Source organism: Scomber japonicus, chromosome 5 (genome assembly GCF_027409825.1).
Source record: "Scomber japonicus isolate fScoJap1 chromosome 5, fScoJap1.pri, whole genome shotgun sequence".
Lineage (NCBI taxonomy): Eukaryota > Metazoa > Chordata > Actinopteri > Scombriformes > Scombridae > Scomber > Scomber japonicus.
In genome coordinates this window covers 1543153-1563547 of record NC_070582.1, presented here as the reverse complement: position 1 = coordinate 1563547, position 20395 = coordinate 1543153, and the positions used below count along the sequence as shown (strand labels likewise).

The window sequence follows — 20395 nt, the reverse complement described above, 5'->3', positions numbered from 1 at the left end:
ACCTGAAACTGATAATAAAAGCACAGTTAAAACCTCACTGTGGTGTTATAATGATCAGTTTGTGGACTGATTGTGCATATTAGACAATTTACTCTTACTCTATGGAGAATGTGAAAGTAAAAGTTATGTACAGGCTTCTTGATCATCTCATTGTGTGTTCCAGTAATTCACTCGTTTCTCTTCAGTCCTTTTATGACCCTCTAGGGAAGAGGTGTCAAACTCATTCTCATTCAAGGGCCACATACAGTCCAATCTGATCTGATGAGGGTCGGATCATTAAAAAGATGGAAAGAAGGAAGATAAGTCAAGAAGGAAGGAAGGAAGCAAGGAAGGAAAAGAAGACCGGTAGAAAAGATGGAAGAAAGGGAAGAAAGACAGGTGGATAGAAAAAAGAGAAGGAAGGGAGGAAGGACAGATGAAAGAAAAGAAGGAAAAGAAGACAAACGAAAGATGAAAGGAAGGAAGAAAAGATGGAAGGAAGGAAGGAAGGAAGGAAGGAAGGAAGGAAGGAAGGGGGAAAAAAGACAGGAAATTAGGAAAAAAGACAGGAAGGAAGGAAGGAAGGAAGGAAGGGGGAAAAAACAGGAAGGAAGGAAGGGGAAAAAAGACAGGAAATTAGGAAAAAAAACAGGAAGGAAGGAAGGGGGAAAAAAGACAGGAAATTAGGAAAAAAACAGGAAGGAAGGAAGGGGAAAAAAACAGGAAGGGAGGAAGGGGAAAAAAACAGGAAGGAAGGAAGGAAGGGGAAAAAAGACAGGAAGGAAGGAAGGAAGGGGAAAAAAGACAGGAAATTAGGAAAAAAAACAGGAAGGAAGGAAGGGGAAAAAAACAGGAAGGGAGGAAGGGGAAAAAAACAGGAAGGAAGGAAGGAAGGGGAAAAAACAGGAAGGAAGTAAGGGGAAAAAAGACAGGAAGGAAGGAAGGGGAAAAAACAGGAAGGAAGGAAGGGGAAAAAAGACAGGAAGGAAGGAAGACAGGAAGGAAAGTGGGAACCCCTTGGCGGGCCAGTTCTGGCCCACGGGCCGCATGTTTGACACCCCTGCTCTACAGAGAAACAGTGAAGTGTTTAAGAATCAGCAGCTACTCTCAAGTTACAGTAACAGTTTAGTCACAAATAAAAACAGACTGAAACAGGACAAAACTTTTTTTTAAACCATGATTTATTTAAAAATGTCCATGTCTCCGATTTCCTTTAGGACCTGAAAAGAGAGAAATGAGACATTGATTAGAGGCTGACTATATGTCCAAATACACACAAAGTCATAACAGTTTCACTATCAGCCTGCTGTGAGAGGTTTATTGAACAGGAAGAATAAAGCAGTGAGATTGATAAGTGGAAACAGGAAGAGCTGTGAGTAATCAGCAGTCCAGAGAACAACTCACCGCAGATGTTTAAACTACTTGAGCAAGAATGGACCAAACTGCCACTGAGAGGTCATACAGCTGGGTGACGACACACTCACCCACCAGACCAGACACGATGTTCACACATGCTCACAAGAGACGAGATTTTAATTCTATTTTTAAGAAAACCTCAATGACTGGAAAAATAGTCTTATTTAACCCTTTATAGGACACTCATTGAAAGGAAGGAAGGAAGGAAGGAAGGGAGGATGGAAGGAAGGAAGGAAGGAAGGAAGGATGGATGGAAGGAAGGAGGGAGGAAGGAAAGAAAGGAAGGACAGAGGAAAGAAGGAAGGAAGAAAGGTAGGGGGGAGGAAAGAAAGAGAGAAGGAGGGAGGGAGGAAGGGAAGAAAGAAGGAAGGAAGGAAGAAGAAAGGGGGATGGAGGAAGGGAGGAGAGAAGGAGGAAGAACAGATGGAAGGAAGGAAAGGAAGGAAGGAGGGAGGAAATAAGGAACGAGGGAGGGAGAAAGGAAAAGAGGAAGGGAAGAAAGAAGGCAGGGAGGAAGGAAAGGAAGGAAGGAAGGAAGGAAGGATATTTTGGGATATTTACAGAAGTTACCAAATATAATTATTTGCCCAATAAAGGGTTAACTGAATGTCACTGCTTGCATATTTAGAAAGTATTCACAAATCCCCAAAATGAAGTATATTGCTAATAAAAAAAGTGTCACATGAATATAAAAGTACCATAGCTGCACTAGATTCCCCTGCTCCTCCTACCTCAGACCTCTCCTCATCTTACTTCTGACTGTGAGATCTTCTCAGTTATTAAACTTATTGATCCACACAGTGACATTATATAAAAAGAAGATGTGAGTGTCACGTCCCTCTCTCCCTTTTTACTCGGTCTTCTTGGCTCAGGAGCCAGCCTGCGGGACTAGAGAGGACATCAGAGAAACTACCTACACCTGTGTAGTTTAGGCCTCAGCATATTGAGCTGGCTGCTCTGTAATCACTTGTTCTCTTCTCTTCCTTCCAGGCCTCCACCAACCAGATGTTAGACTTTTGGTTTTGGTTTTGTTGGCACATATCACACCACACACTGCATTCATGACTGATAGAACTGATTAACATTGTTATTTAACTTAAGGTTGTAATAAATATTATTTTAGATACGTGGTGTCATGTGTGATTCTCATTTCTGTTGTGGACTTTGAGCCGGTTCGTAACAGTGATGTCCAAATGAGCAATAGAAAACCAATCGTCTCTTTTTGGCGCCCCGTGCTACCCCCTGAATACTGCTTCACAACCAGGTGGGGAGTTCTCGTCCTCTGAAAAGAAGCCAATGTGGAAGTAACTTAGAGCTGCATTCTATCAAAAGGCCACCAGGGGGCGACCGTCTCTATACAAGTCAATGGAGAATTCACCAACTTCTCACTTGATTTCTAACCTCAGTAAACGTTTTCAAAATGTGTTTATGGTCTCAATCGCTAGTTTAAAGCCTTCTTCAATGCAGTATGATGTTCATTTGGGACATTTTGGCCTCCCTGATTTTATATGTGACGATAAAGCAGGGTATGCATTAGGGCGTGGCTACGTCCTGATTGACAGGTTGATTGACCAATGTCCTCCAGATCCAGCCCTCGTAACCAATCGCAGCCCCCCCTCCCTGCCGTTGGTTCCGCCCATACGTCCGCTCATGGCTCCGCCTCATGCCCATATAAGTAGAACCCATGTTTTTATTTTTCCCAGCATGCACCTGAAATTTTCCAGATGGCGCTGCCTAGATTAGAAACTATTGGCTTCCGAGCAGCAGTCCACAAACCAATGGGTGACGTCACGTCTGTTTCTTTTATACAGTCTATGATCACAACACAGCATCCACCTTGGCGAGAAATATGATGTTTTAATCTTGCGAGATCTCGTGACACCCCTACATACCACCCTTCCTGGAGTCCAGTGGACTGTCTTAAACATCTATTAAACATCTGCACGCGCTCCAGCCGTTCTCCAGAACAATTACTCTTTATATTACTGAGACTTCAGGTCCTCAGAGTGCTGCCCGTCTTTTAACCAACACTAACAGACGTGTGCACATCACTCCTGTTCTTAACTCCCTCCATTGGCTTCCTGTCCTTTATAGACGTGAATTTAAACTATTAATGTTTGTTTTTAAAGCTCTTAACGGCCTCGCCCCACCGTATTTATCTGAGCTTTTAACTGTTCGTAATCCTCGTAGAGCTCTGAGGTCAACAGGAACTGCCCAGGTCAAAGTACAAACCCTGGGGTGACCGAGCCTTTTCTGTTGCTGCCCCCAGGCTCTGGAATAAGCTCCCCACCGAGATGCGTATTATTCCTGACCTGGGCCTCTTCAAGTCCAGGCTAAAAACCTACTTTTTTAGGATGGCTTTTAATACCCAGTAGTATGACACTTCTATCTTATTCGATTTTGTTGTATTTTATTGCTTTCACTGTTATTTTATTGGGGGTTTTTTTTTTTAATTGTTTTTACTTATTTACTTACTTACTCCATATTTTGGCATGTGTCGTGGTCACACTGGCAGTTCTCCCCACATGTCCTCTTTCCTTTGCGGCACCTGCACCGCTTGTCCCTGCATTGTAGACTTTTACACCCACACTGAAGAAAGAAGAGGCTAATCAGCACGTCATTATTTTACTGTTGAAACACAAATAATAATCCAGTGCTGTGTTTAGTTCAAGGATTTCAATCCTAATCTCAGACTCACCCCAATAGATGATGTTGTCTCGGTATTCTGTTGGTGGAGAACACAAGCAAAGGAAAATGAACACACTTTTTAAAGTCCAGTATGTCCCTGTATGTTCTCTGTGAAAGCACAGGAAGCTCTACACTGTAGCATCGTACAAACATGAACTTCCTCTTAACATGTTTATACTTTTGTTATACCTAGGGATGGTAACTGATAAGATTTTATTGATATCAATGCCATTATCGATTCTGCTTATCGATCCGATTCCCTTATCCTTATCGATTCCTGTGGATTTTCTGTGTGGAAACAGTAGGCCGGGTTTTCAGTGTCAACACATTGTATTGAGTTATTATGCTTGAGAAGAGACTGAAAATGTGCTAAAATAAATGAAAATGTAAATGTTAAAACAAATATAAATATGGATATAAAAATAATAAATAAATGAATTATTTTTAGTGGGAAAAAAACAACTTCCTTTCTCCAAGCCGTGGCCGTCTGTCTTTTTACGGTAGCCGAAGTATAAATATAGCTGACTTGGTCCGCTTAGACGTGGGGGGGGGGGGGGGGGGGGGGGGCTCGCCTCCTTCAGCCATCATACAGCCTGCAGAGCTACCTGCTTGTAACAGCAACTGGAATTGCGCGGGTACGGGAGGAGCGGAGGAGTACGGGAGGGGTTGGACTTTACGCTGCAGCTGCACACGACCTGAGGGACCTCCACTTTCTCTCTGAAGAGCTGTGAGCATCCTTCTTAGTGAAATGAAGCCACACTTCGGACCGCTTCTGTCTCTCCGCCATGGTGTCGCTTGCACTGCTCATTGACTCTTGCGCGAGCGTGAAGTCATTATTTTGCAAGACATCGATAAGAGAATCGTTAAGCATAAAGGCAAACGATGTCGATGGATTGAACCAATTGGAACTGGTTCTCAACTGGAACCGGTTCTCGATTCCCACCCCTAATTATACCTGTCTGAATATTATTATTTACAATTCAATTTAACATTAAAATAATTAAAAACAACAGATACCTGTCTGAACTGCTCATTCAGTTCTCGAAGCTTTTCTTCCTAAAATGATTAAGAACCACATTATTAACACACAAAGATCATTTTGCACATTTTCTCCTAAAACAAGAGAAACGTGGAGACAAACCTGAACTGTGTGGCGCTGCAGCGGATAAAGGACCTGTAAGAGGGAACAAAAACACACATCAAAAATATGAAATTATCCATTTAATGCATATTCATTTAACTAGAAATATATACAAACTGGTATATGAACATATGTTGTATGAGCACCTCATCCTGATGCCGCTGCTGCTGCTGCCTCTTCTCCTGTTGGAGTTGAATAAAAAGAGGAACATATTATGTTTTTTGGAAAAACAGACAAGCAGTGGCAAATGTGAATATAAAAAAATATGCATTAGCCTTTTTGCTCACCTCAGCCACGAGCACCTTAACAGCTGCCCTGGCATCAGCTTTAATTGTGAGTCCATCTGCAACAAGAAGCTTCTGTTGCAGATGAAAAATCTGTGCATTCCTGTTTCAATACAAATCATACTTCCTGTCACTCTCAATCAATCTTTATTTGTATAGCGCCAAAATCACAACAAAGTTATCTCAAGACTCTTTCCACAAACTCTTCAGGTTTTAACTTTAAAAGAGACCCAACATTCCCACATGAGCAACACTTGGTGACAGTGGAGAGAAAAAACTCCCTTTAACAGGAAGAACCCTCAGAACCAGACTCAGAGTGGGAGAACATCTTTTAACAGGAAGAACCCTCAGAACCAGACTCAGAGTGGGAGAACATCTTTTAACAGGAAGAACCCTCAGAACCAGACTCAGAGTGGGAGAACATCTGCCTGGACCGGTTGGAGTAGAGAGGAGAGAGAGGAAGGATAGAGGAGAGAGAGGAAGGAGAGGAGAGAGAGGAGAGAGAGGAAGGAGAGGAGAGAGAGGAAGGAGAGGAGAGAGAGGAAGGAGAGGAGAGAGAGGAAGGAGAGGAGAGAGAGAAGGAGAGGAGGAGAGAGAGGAAGGAGAGGAGAGAGAGGAAGGATAGAGGAGAGAAGCACAATGAAAGTCAACAATGAAGCTAGAAGGTCCTGTCCAGCAGTCATAAATAAATGAATAGATTCCTGTGGACATTTCTGTCATACTGATATATGAAATAAAAACACATATATCTGTTAAAAGTATCCTGTTTCATGAGGTAGTAGCAACACATCTGGCAGAGCATGCTACAGACTGGTTTTTACAACAGTGTGTGTCATTAAATGTTGTGTAGATGAGAAGCTAATCCTTCCTACGAGGAGTCAGGGTTGAATAAAGTGTTTATAAAGTGTTTATAAGGAGTGACTGAGCTGGTTTTTCTGACTCACCTGAAGCCCATTTCTGTCTCCAGGTACGCCACCTGTTGGGTCAAAGGAGTCAAAGCCACAACGAAACTAAACATAGACTCTTGAATGTTTTTGGACTCATGTGAAATATATGCTCACCCTGATTTTGGCAGATTGGTCTCCTGCCTCAATCTGCTGTTTGAGGTGGTTGACCTCCTGAGCAAAGACCTTCATGTCCTCCAGCAGGTGGTTTAGGAGTTGCCGGGCCTCCTCTGCGCTCGCCATGACCTCCACTTCAATGAGAAGCCAAGCCTGGTCACAACACTTAATGCAGAAACATTTTGGCTGTATTTACACACAATTCTAGCCTCAAACCTCTCAAGCAGGATAATTATTATTTTTTAAAACAATAATAAGTTAACCTTCCTGTCGTCCTCCCGGGTGACTGTTCCTTTCCTCCTTCCTTCCATCTGTCCTTCCTTCTTCTCCCTTTCTTCCTCCCTCCCCCCTACCTTCTTTCCTTCCTTCTTCCCTCCTACCTTCTTTCCTCCCTCCTACCTTCCTTCCTTACTTCTTTCCTCCCTTCCTTCCGTCCTCCATCCCCCTTTCTTCCTTCTATACTTCCTTCCTCCCTGCCTTCTTTCCTTTACTCCCTTCCTCCCTTCCCTTGACTCGAACACAACAGGAGGGTTAACAAGTTTGTTTTTTTTAATACGTAGTAGTCATTGAGTGTAGAGAAGTCCTAGAAACAGATTTACTACCTCAACTTTTGCACCAGCCTCCTCCATTCCTCTGCTGATAGCTTTGTCTGCTGCCTGAAGAGCATCTTTCAGCCGTTTGTTTGCAGCTGCAGCCTGAAGGGGGGAAGAGGGGGGGGGGGGGGGGGTTTAGGCATGGGATGATTGATAATCGTGTTCAAGGTATACCGCGATTTGAAAAAGCCGTTCCTAAGGTATGAGCTGTTTTTTGTCTGGTCAAAGACAGGAAGTGCTGGTCAAAGACAGGAAGTGCTGGTCAAAGACAGGAAGTGCTGGTCAAAGACAGGAAGTGCTGGTCAGTAATCCCTCAGGTGGTGCAGCTGCAGCGTAGAGTATCACGACCCCTCACACTGTCATTACAGACTCAGGTTAAATGAACATGTCTGTCTTTATTTTTCTTCCTATGAGGAACATTTTAGAGCTGTAATCACAATACCGCAAAACCATGAAAAACTCCCTTTTAACAGGAAGAACCCTCAGAACCAGACTCAGAGTGGGAGAACATCTGCCTGGACCGGCTGGAGAGGAGAAAAGAAAGAGAGAGAGAGAGAGAGAGGACGGTAGCACAATGAAAATCAACAATGAAGCTAGAAGGTCCGGGACTGGAATCTGTCATCCGGACGTCTACAGGCCCAGATTACCTGTGAGACCAGAAAGCACAGACAACTCCGGGGAAGAAGTTTAGCTTATTGATGCATTAATAGAACATGAATGTTAATGGATATAGATGGATGGATAGAGAGAGAGAGAGGGAGGAGGAGAGAGGATAGATGGATGGATAGAGAGAGAGAGGGAGGGAGGAGGAGAGAGGATAGATGGATGGATAGAGAGAGAGAGGGAGGAGGAGAGAGGATAGATGGATGGATAGAGAGAGAGAGGGAGGGAGGAGGAGAGAGGATAGATGGATGGATAGAGAGAGAGAGGGAGGAGGAGAGAGGATAGATGGATGGATAGAGAGAGAGAGAGAGGAGGAGAGAGGATAGATGGATGGATAGAGAGAGAAAGGGAGGAGGAGAGAGGAGCCCAGTGCATCATGGGAGTCCCCCGACAGTCTAAGCCTATAGCAGCATAAACTAGGAGCTCTAGGAGCCCTAACTATAAGCTTTATCAAAAAGGAAAGTTTTAAGCCTACTCTTAAATGTAGGGAGGGTGTCTGCCCCCCGGACACAAATTAAATTGCACACATAATAAAGGAAGAGGCCTCACCTTCTCAGTTTTGCGACGCAGGACATCGGCCTGTTTCTGGAAATCCTGCTCGGGTTTCAGCAATTCACACTGACGTTTACGATCCTGTAAAACAAATATTTAACTTTGGGATTTCGAGAAGAAAATTAAGCTCATATGAAAAGAATTTATAAATAAAATCCTGAGAGGGTCTCAGGAAGAACTCGGATTGCCACAGACCTTTTCTTTGAGCTGCAGCACCTCTCGGTCCTTCATGCTCTTCCAGGCTCTGAATTTCTCAGAGTCCTCCCTCATCTGTCTCATCAGCTGTGTACGCTTAGACTTCATAGCCTGCAAGGACAATGTTACTGTGCTACGGTTCAGGATTTATAGCTCATACTTTCATTTATTCTTGATCATAGCTATGCACTCCTCTTTATTGATCAATAAAAAGTCAAATAGAATTAATTAATTACATAAAAATAGGCATCAATATGTTTACTTCCTTCACCATCTACAGAAAGTAGAGAAAATGACTGCTTACCTGGATTTCCTGCATGAGCTTGTTGAGTTTCAGCATTTTAGACTGCTCAAGAAGCTTCTTGTTGGTGTCTCCCAGCTGGCCCTGGAGCTCCTGCAGCCTCTTCCTGCGCCGCTCACCAAGCCTAGAAGGAGATGGTGTATGTCAGATGAGGAAGATCGTGAAGAGTGAGGGATTATGGGATTACTTTTGAGAATTCACGTCAAAACAAATATAGCACAAGTACGTCTACGGCGGCCAAAAAGTCAGAGTGTTCGTACTTAGCCTGGTTGGTGCTTTTCTTTGCAGAATGAAGTGCCCAAATCAGTTCCTCTTTCTCCTTCTGCAGAGAATCGACTGACGACTGGAGACTGTGTACGTTTTCCTGGAGGGATAAATGCACAAGTCATTTTCAGTATTTTTTTTTATTGTAATCACACAATTTAACCCATTTCAACTCTCACATGAACCAATACCCCTTTTCCGCCGAGCTGGAGCCAGAGCTGGTGTTGGTTCGGAGCCAGAGCCTGACTAAGCCCCGGTTCTTTGCTTTTCCACCGCCAAAGCTCCAGCCCCGAGCCTCAGAATGGGAGCCAGAGAAAGCACCGCTGGTCTCTTTGCTGGTGACGGGGCTAATGTTTATTAGCTGGCTAGCGGGGCTAACGTGCTGGCTACGTTATACAGTGACATAATGGCGTGGCTCCTTGCCGGTGGAAAAGCAACAGGTTTGTAAGAGGTGCTGGGATTAGCACCAACTGAGCACTGGCTCTAGCACTAGCTCCAAACCAGCACTGGCTCCAGCTCGGTGGTAAAGGGGTACAATAGGTGTCACCACAGATTATCGCCCCTCAAGTTTAATTCAAAATTCACTCAAGTTGAACTAATTATAAAGTGATTTTAAAAATGAGCGAGTGAGTCAAAAGTTCTCTCACCTGATGCTCTGACTGCATGAACTCCAGCTGGCTGTCATTCTCACACATTTCCCTCACAACTGCTTCCTTCAGACTCAACACTTTGTTGAGCTGGATCAGTTCCTTGGAGAGCTGGGCCTGCTGCAGTGCATGATGGGCCGTAAAGCCCTCTGGTGAGTCCTTACCAGCAGCGGCAGTGTTATCCTGTTGAATGTGAGAGAAGGGACATGGTTTGCATTTACACTTTATAGTGAAAAAAAGCAAAGAGCTGCAGCAGTTTTTATTCTGATCATGTGAACAAAAGAGTGAATATATTATTGTTTCACTACTAAAAAGTGTCATAAAAGCACTAAACAGTTTTAAACATTAAGAGAAAATAAATGTTAACATACTGATGGTGACTCATCTGCTGCATCTTTGCTGCCACTCTCTGGTTCGTCCTCTCCTGCAGCCATAGCATCGATGGAGGTAGCCTCATTCTCAGTCTTAGAACAAACAAAACAGTAATCTGTGAAATGTGAATACTGGGAACATTCAACACTATTGCTACATGAGTCTTGATAAATGGGTGCATTAATATATAAGCTTGACTTTGTTACCTTGAGTTCCAGGATGATGTCTTGTAGGTTCCTCATCCCCTCGATGTTCTCCTTCAACTGCTGATCCTCCCGAGTCTCCATCAATTTCTCAAGATCCACTGTACATCTGAAAGAAAGATGTAAAGATATGAGACAGCATTGTGCTAAATAAACCAACAAACTCAACTAAAGAATCAACTAAAACTTGTTTTACTTTTAAAGCTATTGATGACACCTTCAGTATGCAACAACAAATCATGAACAAAACTGGCATAGGCCATTAAAACCCAAACAAAGCTTTTAAGTATTCAGCCCTCCTGGATCTGTGCTTTTGTAAACTTACGCTGCATGGTGCTGCAGTTGTTCCAGTTTTCTCTGGAGTTTCTCATTTGTTTGTTCCATCTAATAAAAATGAAGCAAATACAGCGTGATAACCACGAAAGGATAAACAACAAAACAAAGCATAGACTATGTAAATTAAGTTTAATGCCTTTTTAAAACCAATGGAAACGCTTTTCCATCAACTTTCAACAATTAACTGCAGGAAGGATTGCTAAATGTTAAGGTTTAGCTCACCATAATGATCTTCTCAGACATGAGGGCAGTCTGTCCTGCAGCCTCAATCAGCTCCCAGCTCAGTTTATTGTTCTCATCCTGCAGAGAACGGTTCTTTTCCAACAGCTTGGTCACGTTCTCCATTGACTCTGGCCTGTAACGGACAAACTGAGTAACTGTTATGCTCTTTTGTTATGAGTTATATGTAACCTGGTTAGATCAGGGTTTAAGTTTTACCCAGAGAGCACCGGGGCAGCTCCTCCGCAGGCATGAGGAAGCATCACCTTTAGCTCCTGATCCTTCGAGAGAAAAGTGTACAAATCTCAACATTTGATGCATTTCTACACTTTTTCCTTTCTCTTCAAGTAACTGAACAGCATTTAACTTGCAGCATTGCTACACAAGCAAAGCGGCAGTTTAAGCAGCACTAAAGAGGACTGATGGAGGATTTGAGGATTTTCACTTCCTGTACCTATTGGCTCATTTCTGCAGCTCTGGGGTCGATGTTGACAATAGGTTTGTTTTTAATCTTGCGAGCTCTGTCAGCGAATCGCAACGTGTTGAGTCTGCAGGGCTGATGCACGCAATCACCAATGTGTGGTTGTTGCCTCCCAAAGAATCTGATTAAACAAAACACACAAAAGCTAAGCAGCTGTGTTGCTGCTTTAAACACCTGATGGATCTTTTCCCAAAATTGATTTCCTCAAATGATTAAAAGGTCTTCAAAATGAGGATGATGTCTAAGACCATCTTGATAATCACTATGTAACTTCTGAACATCACCACTAATGCATACCCTGCTTTATCGTCACATATAAAATCAGGGAGGCCAAAATGTCCCAAATGAACATCATACTGCATTGAAGAAGGCTTTAAACTAGCGATTGAGACCATAAACACATTTTGGAAACGTTTACTGAGGTTAGAAATCAAGTGAGAAGTTGGTGAATTCTCCATTGACTTGTATAGAGACGGTCGCCCCCTGGTGGCCTTTTGATAGAATGCCGCATCCTGTTTATTTAAAGCTAACATTTCCACGAATTAAAATGCTTGCTTTATAACTTCTGAGTGTTTATGAAGCACTTGAATGAACTTGCTGTGGTGCTGCGTTAATGTGTGTATTAGTATATTAACTTATAAAGTAATGGTAGAAGTTCTGACAGCACACGAATGACTGCATATAATGCTGCACTATGTTAATAAACTATAATATAAATATAAGATAAATGTAGATAAATGTGCTTACCTGATATGGATTCAGAAATGAGATGTGTAGTGCAGAAATGTTGGTCTAACACATGATGGTCTCCCGGTCAACTCAAAATCAATGACTTTTCAATCATCTTTCCCGGTCAACTATAAATCAATGTTATTTCAACGTCGCTGTTTTCAACGTTGGGTTTCATCGTTATTGTAACGGTGGTTCAACATTGATTTAGCATTGAGACTTCAATATCAACAATTCTGATGATTCAGATGGAAAATCAACATTGTTTCAATGACTCTTTGCTATCTGGGAAGTTACTTCCGCGTTGGTTTCATTTCAGAGGACCAGAACTCCCCGCCTGGGTCAAGCTCATATCTCCGATAGCATCTTCAGGAGTAAGTAAAGGCTGATTTATGCTTCTGCGTCGGACCGACGGCGTTTAGTCTGACATCGCCTACACACAACCCACTTTCAGGCAGACATATCAAAACCGAGCAGTGCAATAACTTTGAACAGTTTTAGTCCTGTAAATTAATCTCCTATGGACCCTGAACTTAACATTCAGTATTACTTCAATGAAGTCTTGCAAAACAATGTAATCGCCTACTTCTTAGGTGGCAGTTGGTAAAGTGCATTTTTACTGAGAACCAATGGCAACATAAACCGTACATCTTATACTCACAGCAATTTCCTGGAAATGAATGTTGCTACTGGCCGCCAATTTTAAACCATAGACTGTATCATAGGACTGTATATAAGAAATGGACGTAACATCCGTGACGTCACCCATTGGTTTGTGGACTGCTGCTCGGAAGCCAATAGTTTTTAATCTAGGCAGCGCCATCTTGAAAATTTCAGGTGCATGCTGGGAAAAATAAAAACACGGATTCTACTTATATGGGCATGAGGCGGAGTCATGGACGGACGTATGGGCGGGACCAACAGCGGCGCGGGGAGGCTACGATTGGTTGCGAAGGCTGGATCTCAAGGACATTGGTCAATCAACCTGTCAATCTGGACTGCTTTATCATCTAATATAAAATCAGGGAGGCCAACATTTCACAAATGAACATCATACTGCATTGAAGAAGGCTTTAAACTAGCGATTGAGACCATAAACACATTTTGAAAACGTTTACTGAGGTTAGAAATCAAGTGAGAAGTTGGTGAATTCTCCATTGACTTGTATAGAGCCGGACGTCTTTTTGAACACAAAGCGGTCGCCCCCTGGTGGCCTTTTGATAGAATACAGCTCTAAGTTACTTCCGCATTGGCTTCTTTTCAGAGAACAGGAACTCCCCGCTGTTGCCCTACACATTCTGTCTGTACCTGTTCAGTTACCTTGTGGACTAAAATAAAGATCATTTCAAACTGCTCACTGGTGTTCTGTGCTGCAGCTGGGTCCTACCACCTCCACCCATTACAGTCATAAGTGTTAATTCCCTGTTAAAAATCATGCCCAATGTAAAAACGAAGGTAGACAATGTGTTAAGTTTGTAATATATATTTTAAAGTTCAATTATGAAGTTGAGAGAAGATGGAAAATCAAAACACATTGTCCATAGCCAGTACAACCATTTGGAACATCCTGAAGAAGAATGAAACCACTGGTGTACTAACCTCTTAGCCATATTTTCAGAAAAAACGCCTAAAAAGACATACCCAAAGTAAATGAAGAATTGCTTCACAATTAAAAGGTTCATATGCATTCCCCTGGTGTCTGGGGACATCTAGGGACCTCAGGGAATGTATTCCCAGTGTCAGAAATAGTGTGTCTGTTACTATACCTGAGTAAATTGGAATAAAGCAAAGGAGAAGTGTGACATTTCTTTCCTCGCCTATTTATTTATTTTTATTTGACAGAGGATAACAATAATTTAATGCATAATTCCATTCACCTTCAGCAACTCCTTGACTACAAATGTACCAAATTTCTCCACAAAGGTTTAATAAGGATAGGACTAGGCGGACATTCATTTGGCACTATAAGGATGGAAAGGATGTGATTGGATAGGGCTGGATCACATGATCTCACCTACAAGTTTAAATGATATAGTTCTTGTTAAAGACAGCTGATTGGCTGAGCAGTGTTTACTTACAGACTGATGCAAATGATTAGTTAAATATGGTTATGAGATATAAATGATTCATCTTGACATCATCATTATGCAAATAAAAGCTGGATACCTTTAATATTTACACACTGAGACTCTCTGAAATGTAATGTGGAGCCTTTAAAAGTGATCAATCAAATGTTTCAAATCAATGGTAAACAAACAGGTAAGCAGTGAAGTGATGATAGAAATTGAGTTAACTCTCAGTGTGATTCTGAGACGCTTGATAAATATGAGCCCAGGCTCACAGTCTGACTTATAACACCTGTTTTTATCTTTATCTGCATCAAGCTGCTCATGTACAACTCATCTGTAAAGTGCTGACTTCAGCTAAATCCAGAGATAACTGTTCAGTTTGGAGTCAGTTAAGAGACTTAAGTGAAGACGACAAAATCCAGATCCAGATGGATCATCAGGATCCAGCTGATCCTCTCTCAACACTCCTGGATGTTCACTCACAGTCTGAAGGCCACCACCTGATGAGAGAAGAAGAAAGAACAGAGGTGATAAATGAGTGTTTAGTGAGACTCACTTCATCAGCTGTCAGTCAGTGATGCTTGTGTGAAATCAGAGCCAGTGATTTGCACAAGCAGTCAGACTGATCTTAGAGCTCTGACAAAGATGAACTGATCAATAGTTTAGTGTTGAAATGAGAGAACAAACACTTTGAGATCAGATTTGATGATGAGGATCACTGTCTCTATACATCTTGTAAAGCTGTCAGCTGTAATCCAGCTTTATTTCCTGCAGACATCAACTCAAACACATGATCACAACAAGCTTCTGGCTCATCTGATTGGCTGACTGTTCTCTCTCTCTCTGTCTTTCTGTCCAATCCTGAAGCCTGTCAACATTCTCCTCTCACAGCTTCACTGAGGAAAGCAGCACTGAGAAGGTTGGAGCTTCACCAGGAAATACTGGATCTTTGCTTTGATACTGACTGTGTTTAATACTAAACTGCTGAAACCAGCACAGACTGACTCCAACTCTCTACTGACCTCAAGGTCTCCAGTCTGCAGTCTGGACTCTTCTTAAGATCAAACAGCGGCTTCACGTCTGAATCCTTCAGGTTGTTTTTAGTCAGATCCAGCTCTCTGAGATGGGAGGGATTGCACTTCAGAGCTGAGGCCAGATAATCACAGCTGATCTCTGACAAACCGCAGTTTTGCAATCTGAGTAAAGAATAACAGATGTGAGTTCAGAAGGCTGGAATAGCTTATCAACATTTCCAAGGTCAACATTCTTCAACATGTGACAATGCTGCCACCTCATTGGTTCTTTGTCCAGGATTTTGATTGGCTGTTTATATAGATATATGATATATGATATGATGGGTTTATAGTTGATTGTGAGGCCTGTGACCAGGTAGTGATGCAGTATGACAGCTGTGACAATATCATGGCATGTAGATACTATTTGATGAGTCTGAAGCAGTTGACATTTGATTGAACCTTTTTTTAGGATATTATTCACTTGTTGATCAAATGTTAGATGTGAGTCTAAGATGATTCCCAAGTACTTGACATTGTGAACCTCAATAATCTCAGCACAGAAGTAAGAAATGGTGTCTGACCTCAGAGTCTCCAGTCTACAGTTTGGACTCTCCAGTCCAGCAGACAGACGCTTCACTCCTGAATCCTTCAGGTTGTTTTTACCCAGATCCAGCACTCTGAGATGGGAGGAGTTGTCCTTCAGAGCTGAGGCCAGATAATCACAGCTGATCTCTGACAAACTGCAGAACCACAATCTGAATAAAGAATAAAAGATGTGAGAAGACAAAGTTCCTGTTTGAAATCATTCAGTGTTTCATAATGTGTTGAAATGTGAAAAAGGTTTAGAAGCTGCTGAACAGCCTTCAGAGGATCTGAGAGGAGCTGAAAATAGAAAGATTTTTAAACATCAACTAAAAACCGTCTGTTTAGTCTGGCTTTATGTCCTGTTTTATCATTTTATGATTTTATTATTTATATTTATTTTATTTATTAACATTCATTTTATTCTATTTTACTGTTGATCATTATATTTTATTATCATGTTCCTAGTTTACTAGTTTTCCTAGTGTATTTTGTGTAGTAGTATACAGTTGTATTTATTTGTTATGTGTTATTTCAGTTGGTATTATCTTTTATTATTTATATTTTATCATCAGTATTAATTACTCATTTTTATTATTGTATTATTCAATTAACCTTTTGTGTTTTTGTTATTGTTTTCATATTCATTAGTCTCTAAATCCAGACAGTGAAAAAGAGCTCTCATTAGTATGAATGACAACATGCTGCTACTTCAATAAAGACGTAGTGACTTCACCTCTTTAACTCTGCAGCTCCACCACTGACTCCATCTATACTAACTCATGTTGTGCAGACAAACACTAGTTAAAAACACTGATATTTATTTCACATTCTGCTCAACATCCAAAAGTTTAGAAAGATACCAAATATGTCAGGATGGATTTTAGAGAAATGTCAACATATTTATTCTCCAGACATCTACAATATTTCTATTTTATGGAAAGATGAAGCCATAAAAATCAGCTCATCTTTAGTTTCATATTTCAGTCAGTACAAACATCACATGTCATCATAAAGTTTTGGAACAAACAGATACTGTATGTAGTTTTCATTGTTTAATAAAGTGGAAACATGAATGTTGTTTTATGTCAGCACACTAAAGCTAATTCCTGTCAACTATGATGAGATGACAATAAAGTTTTGACTCTTCAATATTGTACTGAAATGAACATAAAGGTTAAATTTGAGATGAAGATCAAATGTTGAATAAGTTCAGAGTCAATCAGCCAGTGTTGTATTTTGAATGTTTTATTAAATATGTTTTAAATATGAAGCTCAACAAGATGCTCAGTGTGGATCAGCATCAAACTCTATGAGGTCAAATCCCATCAAAACTGGAAAGATTCAAACTAAGATTTGAATGTTTGAAAGTATGTTTTTAAAGTGTTAACTATGGTTTAAAATGTATATGTGAAAACAACATGTGAATGTTTAAATGTGAAGGGGATTTGACCTCATAAACATCATCCTTATGTCTGCAGTTTAGTGTCACACAGCTGTCACATCATATTCACTTTATGTGATTTGACATGGACATCACAATAGCATTGGAACTGTAACATACAATTATGCATATGCAGCAGATGCACTGGATTTAGTGTTTGTAGCTAAACACTGATTTACATCACCTGACCACAGGAGGCTTTAAAAAAGTTAAAATAGAAGAAAAGAAAAGAAATAATTAACTGCAATGCTGCCACCTCGTTGGTTCTTTGTCCAGGATTTTGATTGGCTGCTTATATATTGATATGATGGGTTTATAGTTGATTGTGAGGCTTGTGACCAGGTAGTGATGCAGTATGACAGCTGAGACAATATCATGGCATGTAGATACTTTCTGATGAGTCTGAAGCAGTTGACATTTGATTGAACCTTTTTTTAAGGATATTTTTCACTTGTTGACCAAATGTTAGATGTGAGTCTAAGATGATTCTCAAGTACTTGACATTGTCAACCTCAATAATCTCAGCACAGAAGCAAGAAATGGTGTCTGACCTCAGAGTCTCCAGTCTACAGTTTGGACTCTCCAGTCCAGCAGACAGACGCTTCACTCCTGAATTCTTGAGGTTGTTGTCACTCAGATCCAGCTCTCTGAGATGGGAGGGGTTGGACTTCAGAGCTGAAGCCAGATAATCACAGCTGATCTCTGACAAACTGCAGAACCACAATCTAAATAAAGAATAAAAGATGTGAGTTGAGAAGACAAAATTCATGGTTTCACTTTACTAGTTTACTAATCTATTTATTTTGTGCAGTATTTCAGAGTTGTATTTATTGTTTGTATTATCTTTTCTTATTTATATTTAATCATGAGTATTTTGACCTGATTATTAATTTCTGGTTCATTTTTTGTCCAGATGACTGTTGTAACAGATGTAGTGTTTGTGGTTTGGGATGGAGGGAGAGCCCTTATGTATGTGTCCATGGTGACTGTTTTCTGTTGTGTCTTTATGCTATTATTATTATTATTATTATCATTATTATTATCATCATCCTCATCATTATTATTAAGTATGTATTGATTTATGTATGAATGTATTTATATTCATTTATTTATTTATTCAGTGGTGGTTGTTATCTTGTCTTCTTTTTTTCTCCCTGATTTCTTTAAAGTTCATCGGCCTCAATCTTCCTTCTGCCGTCCTTCTACAGGACTGGCGTGACTTAAGGCTGCTAATATAGCAGCTAGCACCTACATTACTTTACAACTTAAAATCAGATTTTTGTTCACATCATAATAACTTGATTTGCACAAAGTCGACATTTTACGCATTATGCTGCTCTAACTGAACTATTTACAACAAGTAACCACTGCATACACACAGCACAGTGCACATGTTCACTAAGCAAAGGTACAAATGCAAATATTGATTACTGATCATTTAAATAAGAATGAGACTTTCCCATTAAGATACTCAGTGGATCCGCATAATATCATCTTTATATCTGCAGTTTAGTGTCACCACAATGTCACATCATATTAATCTCAGCACAGAAGTAAGAAATGTGTCTGACCCCAGAGTCTCCAGTCTACAGTTTGGACTCTCCAGAAGATCACACAGTAGCTTCACTCCTGAATCCTGCAGGTTATTTCCTCCCAGATCCAGATCTCTTAGATGGGAGGAGTTGGACTTCAGAGCCGAGGCCAGAGAAGCACAGCTGATCTTTGACAAACTGCAGTTAAACAATCTGAATAAAGAATAAAAGATGTAGATTAAAATCCATTTATAATCCAATCAGATGTGTTCAGGTTTTAAATGTTTAGTTCAACAATATGTTGTCCTGATCGTTGAAGTTTTACCTAAAATGAGCAGAGTGACTTTGTCACTTTTGACGTTAATCTGTATGATCAATTTGTGTGTGTATGTTTGTGTGTGTTCTGAAGGATCAATATTAATGATCAGAGGATCTTCTGTATACAGATGTGACTCTTTACCAAAAATTAAAAACATTAATTTAACAACTAACAGTAAGCATTTTCTACAGTTTCTTTAAGAATCATCTTTTATAACTACACACTAAACTTTGTACAGTAACACAATGAAAATATGGAAATAAAATGAACTTCATATATGTAAGTTATGTATGTACATAAATTAGTTTCAGCTGTTAAACATTAATGTCTGTGTAAAGTAAGAATAAATGTGTGTTCTGAGTTTGACATACCACAGAAAAGTGTGTTGTTAACCACCCTGCCAAATTTGAATGATTGATAAAATCGCCAAATATATGAAATTAGGCTTCAAAGTGTGTAAAAATCAGCCTCTGTCTCTGCTCCCAAACGCTGAAGCCCCGCCCCCTACCAAGTATCACCTATCAATCAAAGTCACCACCTCTACCAGAAACATGGACTCTATATCTGACAGGTTTCTGTGGCTCGCTCTGCAGCTAACTTGGCGGCTAGCTCGGCAGCTAACTGTAGACTGTAGTAGTAATAATGTGCTCTGAATGTATTTATACCTCTACGGCAGCAGGGGCAGGTTAATACCAATCTTCAGACCCACCCACTAAATCCTGAACACAGAAATCTTGAAACACAGTTTGTGAAGCCTAGCTCCACAATTCAAATCTAAATGGTTGAAATGCTTTTTACACCTTTTTTAGAAATACATTTATGACCTATTTAATGTGTTTAGAAGTTCCTTCCTCCCTTCCATCCTTCCTTCCTCCTTTCCTCCCTTCTTCCATCCTTTACTTCCTCCTTTCCTCCCTTCCTTCCTTCCACCACCCTTCCTTCCTTCCTTCTTCCTCCCTTCCTTCCTTCCATCCTAACAAGTATTTCCCGTTACAGGTGCTGATGATGTTGTGCAGACTTCTCTCTCCTCCACTAACGGCTCACAGGTGTGCTGCCGTTAAAGAGTTAAGAGTTAATAACCTGCAGCTGTTCTGACGCTCGCTGGCTTTAACGCTAATATCTCGGCACAGTTTCCTCCTTAAAGCTTCCAGAGGGTCAAAGTTCAATATGTTTTAATGTTTCAGCCTGAAGCTAATAACTGCTAGAGCTCAGCATCGGGTTTCTGACATGAGTTTAAGATCAACAATAGTAACAGACAGTCAGTGAACTGACCTCAGAGTCTCCAGTCTACAGTTTGGACTCTCCAGTC

The 20395-nt window shown here is 40.8% G+C and overlaps 1 protein-coding gene across 1 annotated transcript in view; it reads right to left on the bottom strand.

Moving 5' to 3' along the window:
* Positions 1-20395, bottom strand: part of LOC128359149 (NLR family CARD domain-containing protein 3-like) — a 37064-nt gene that overhangs the window by 12379 nt on the left and 4290 nt on the right. The window contains exon 2 of the mRNA XM_053319586.1: positions 2997-3015. Coding sequence (XP_053175561.1) covers positions 2997-3015 — 19 coding nt within the window. The remainder of the gene's footprint in view (positions 1-2996; positions 3016-20395) is intronic.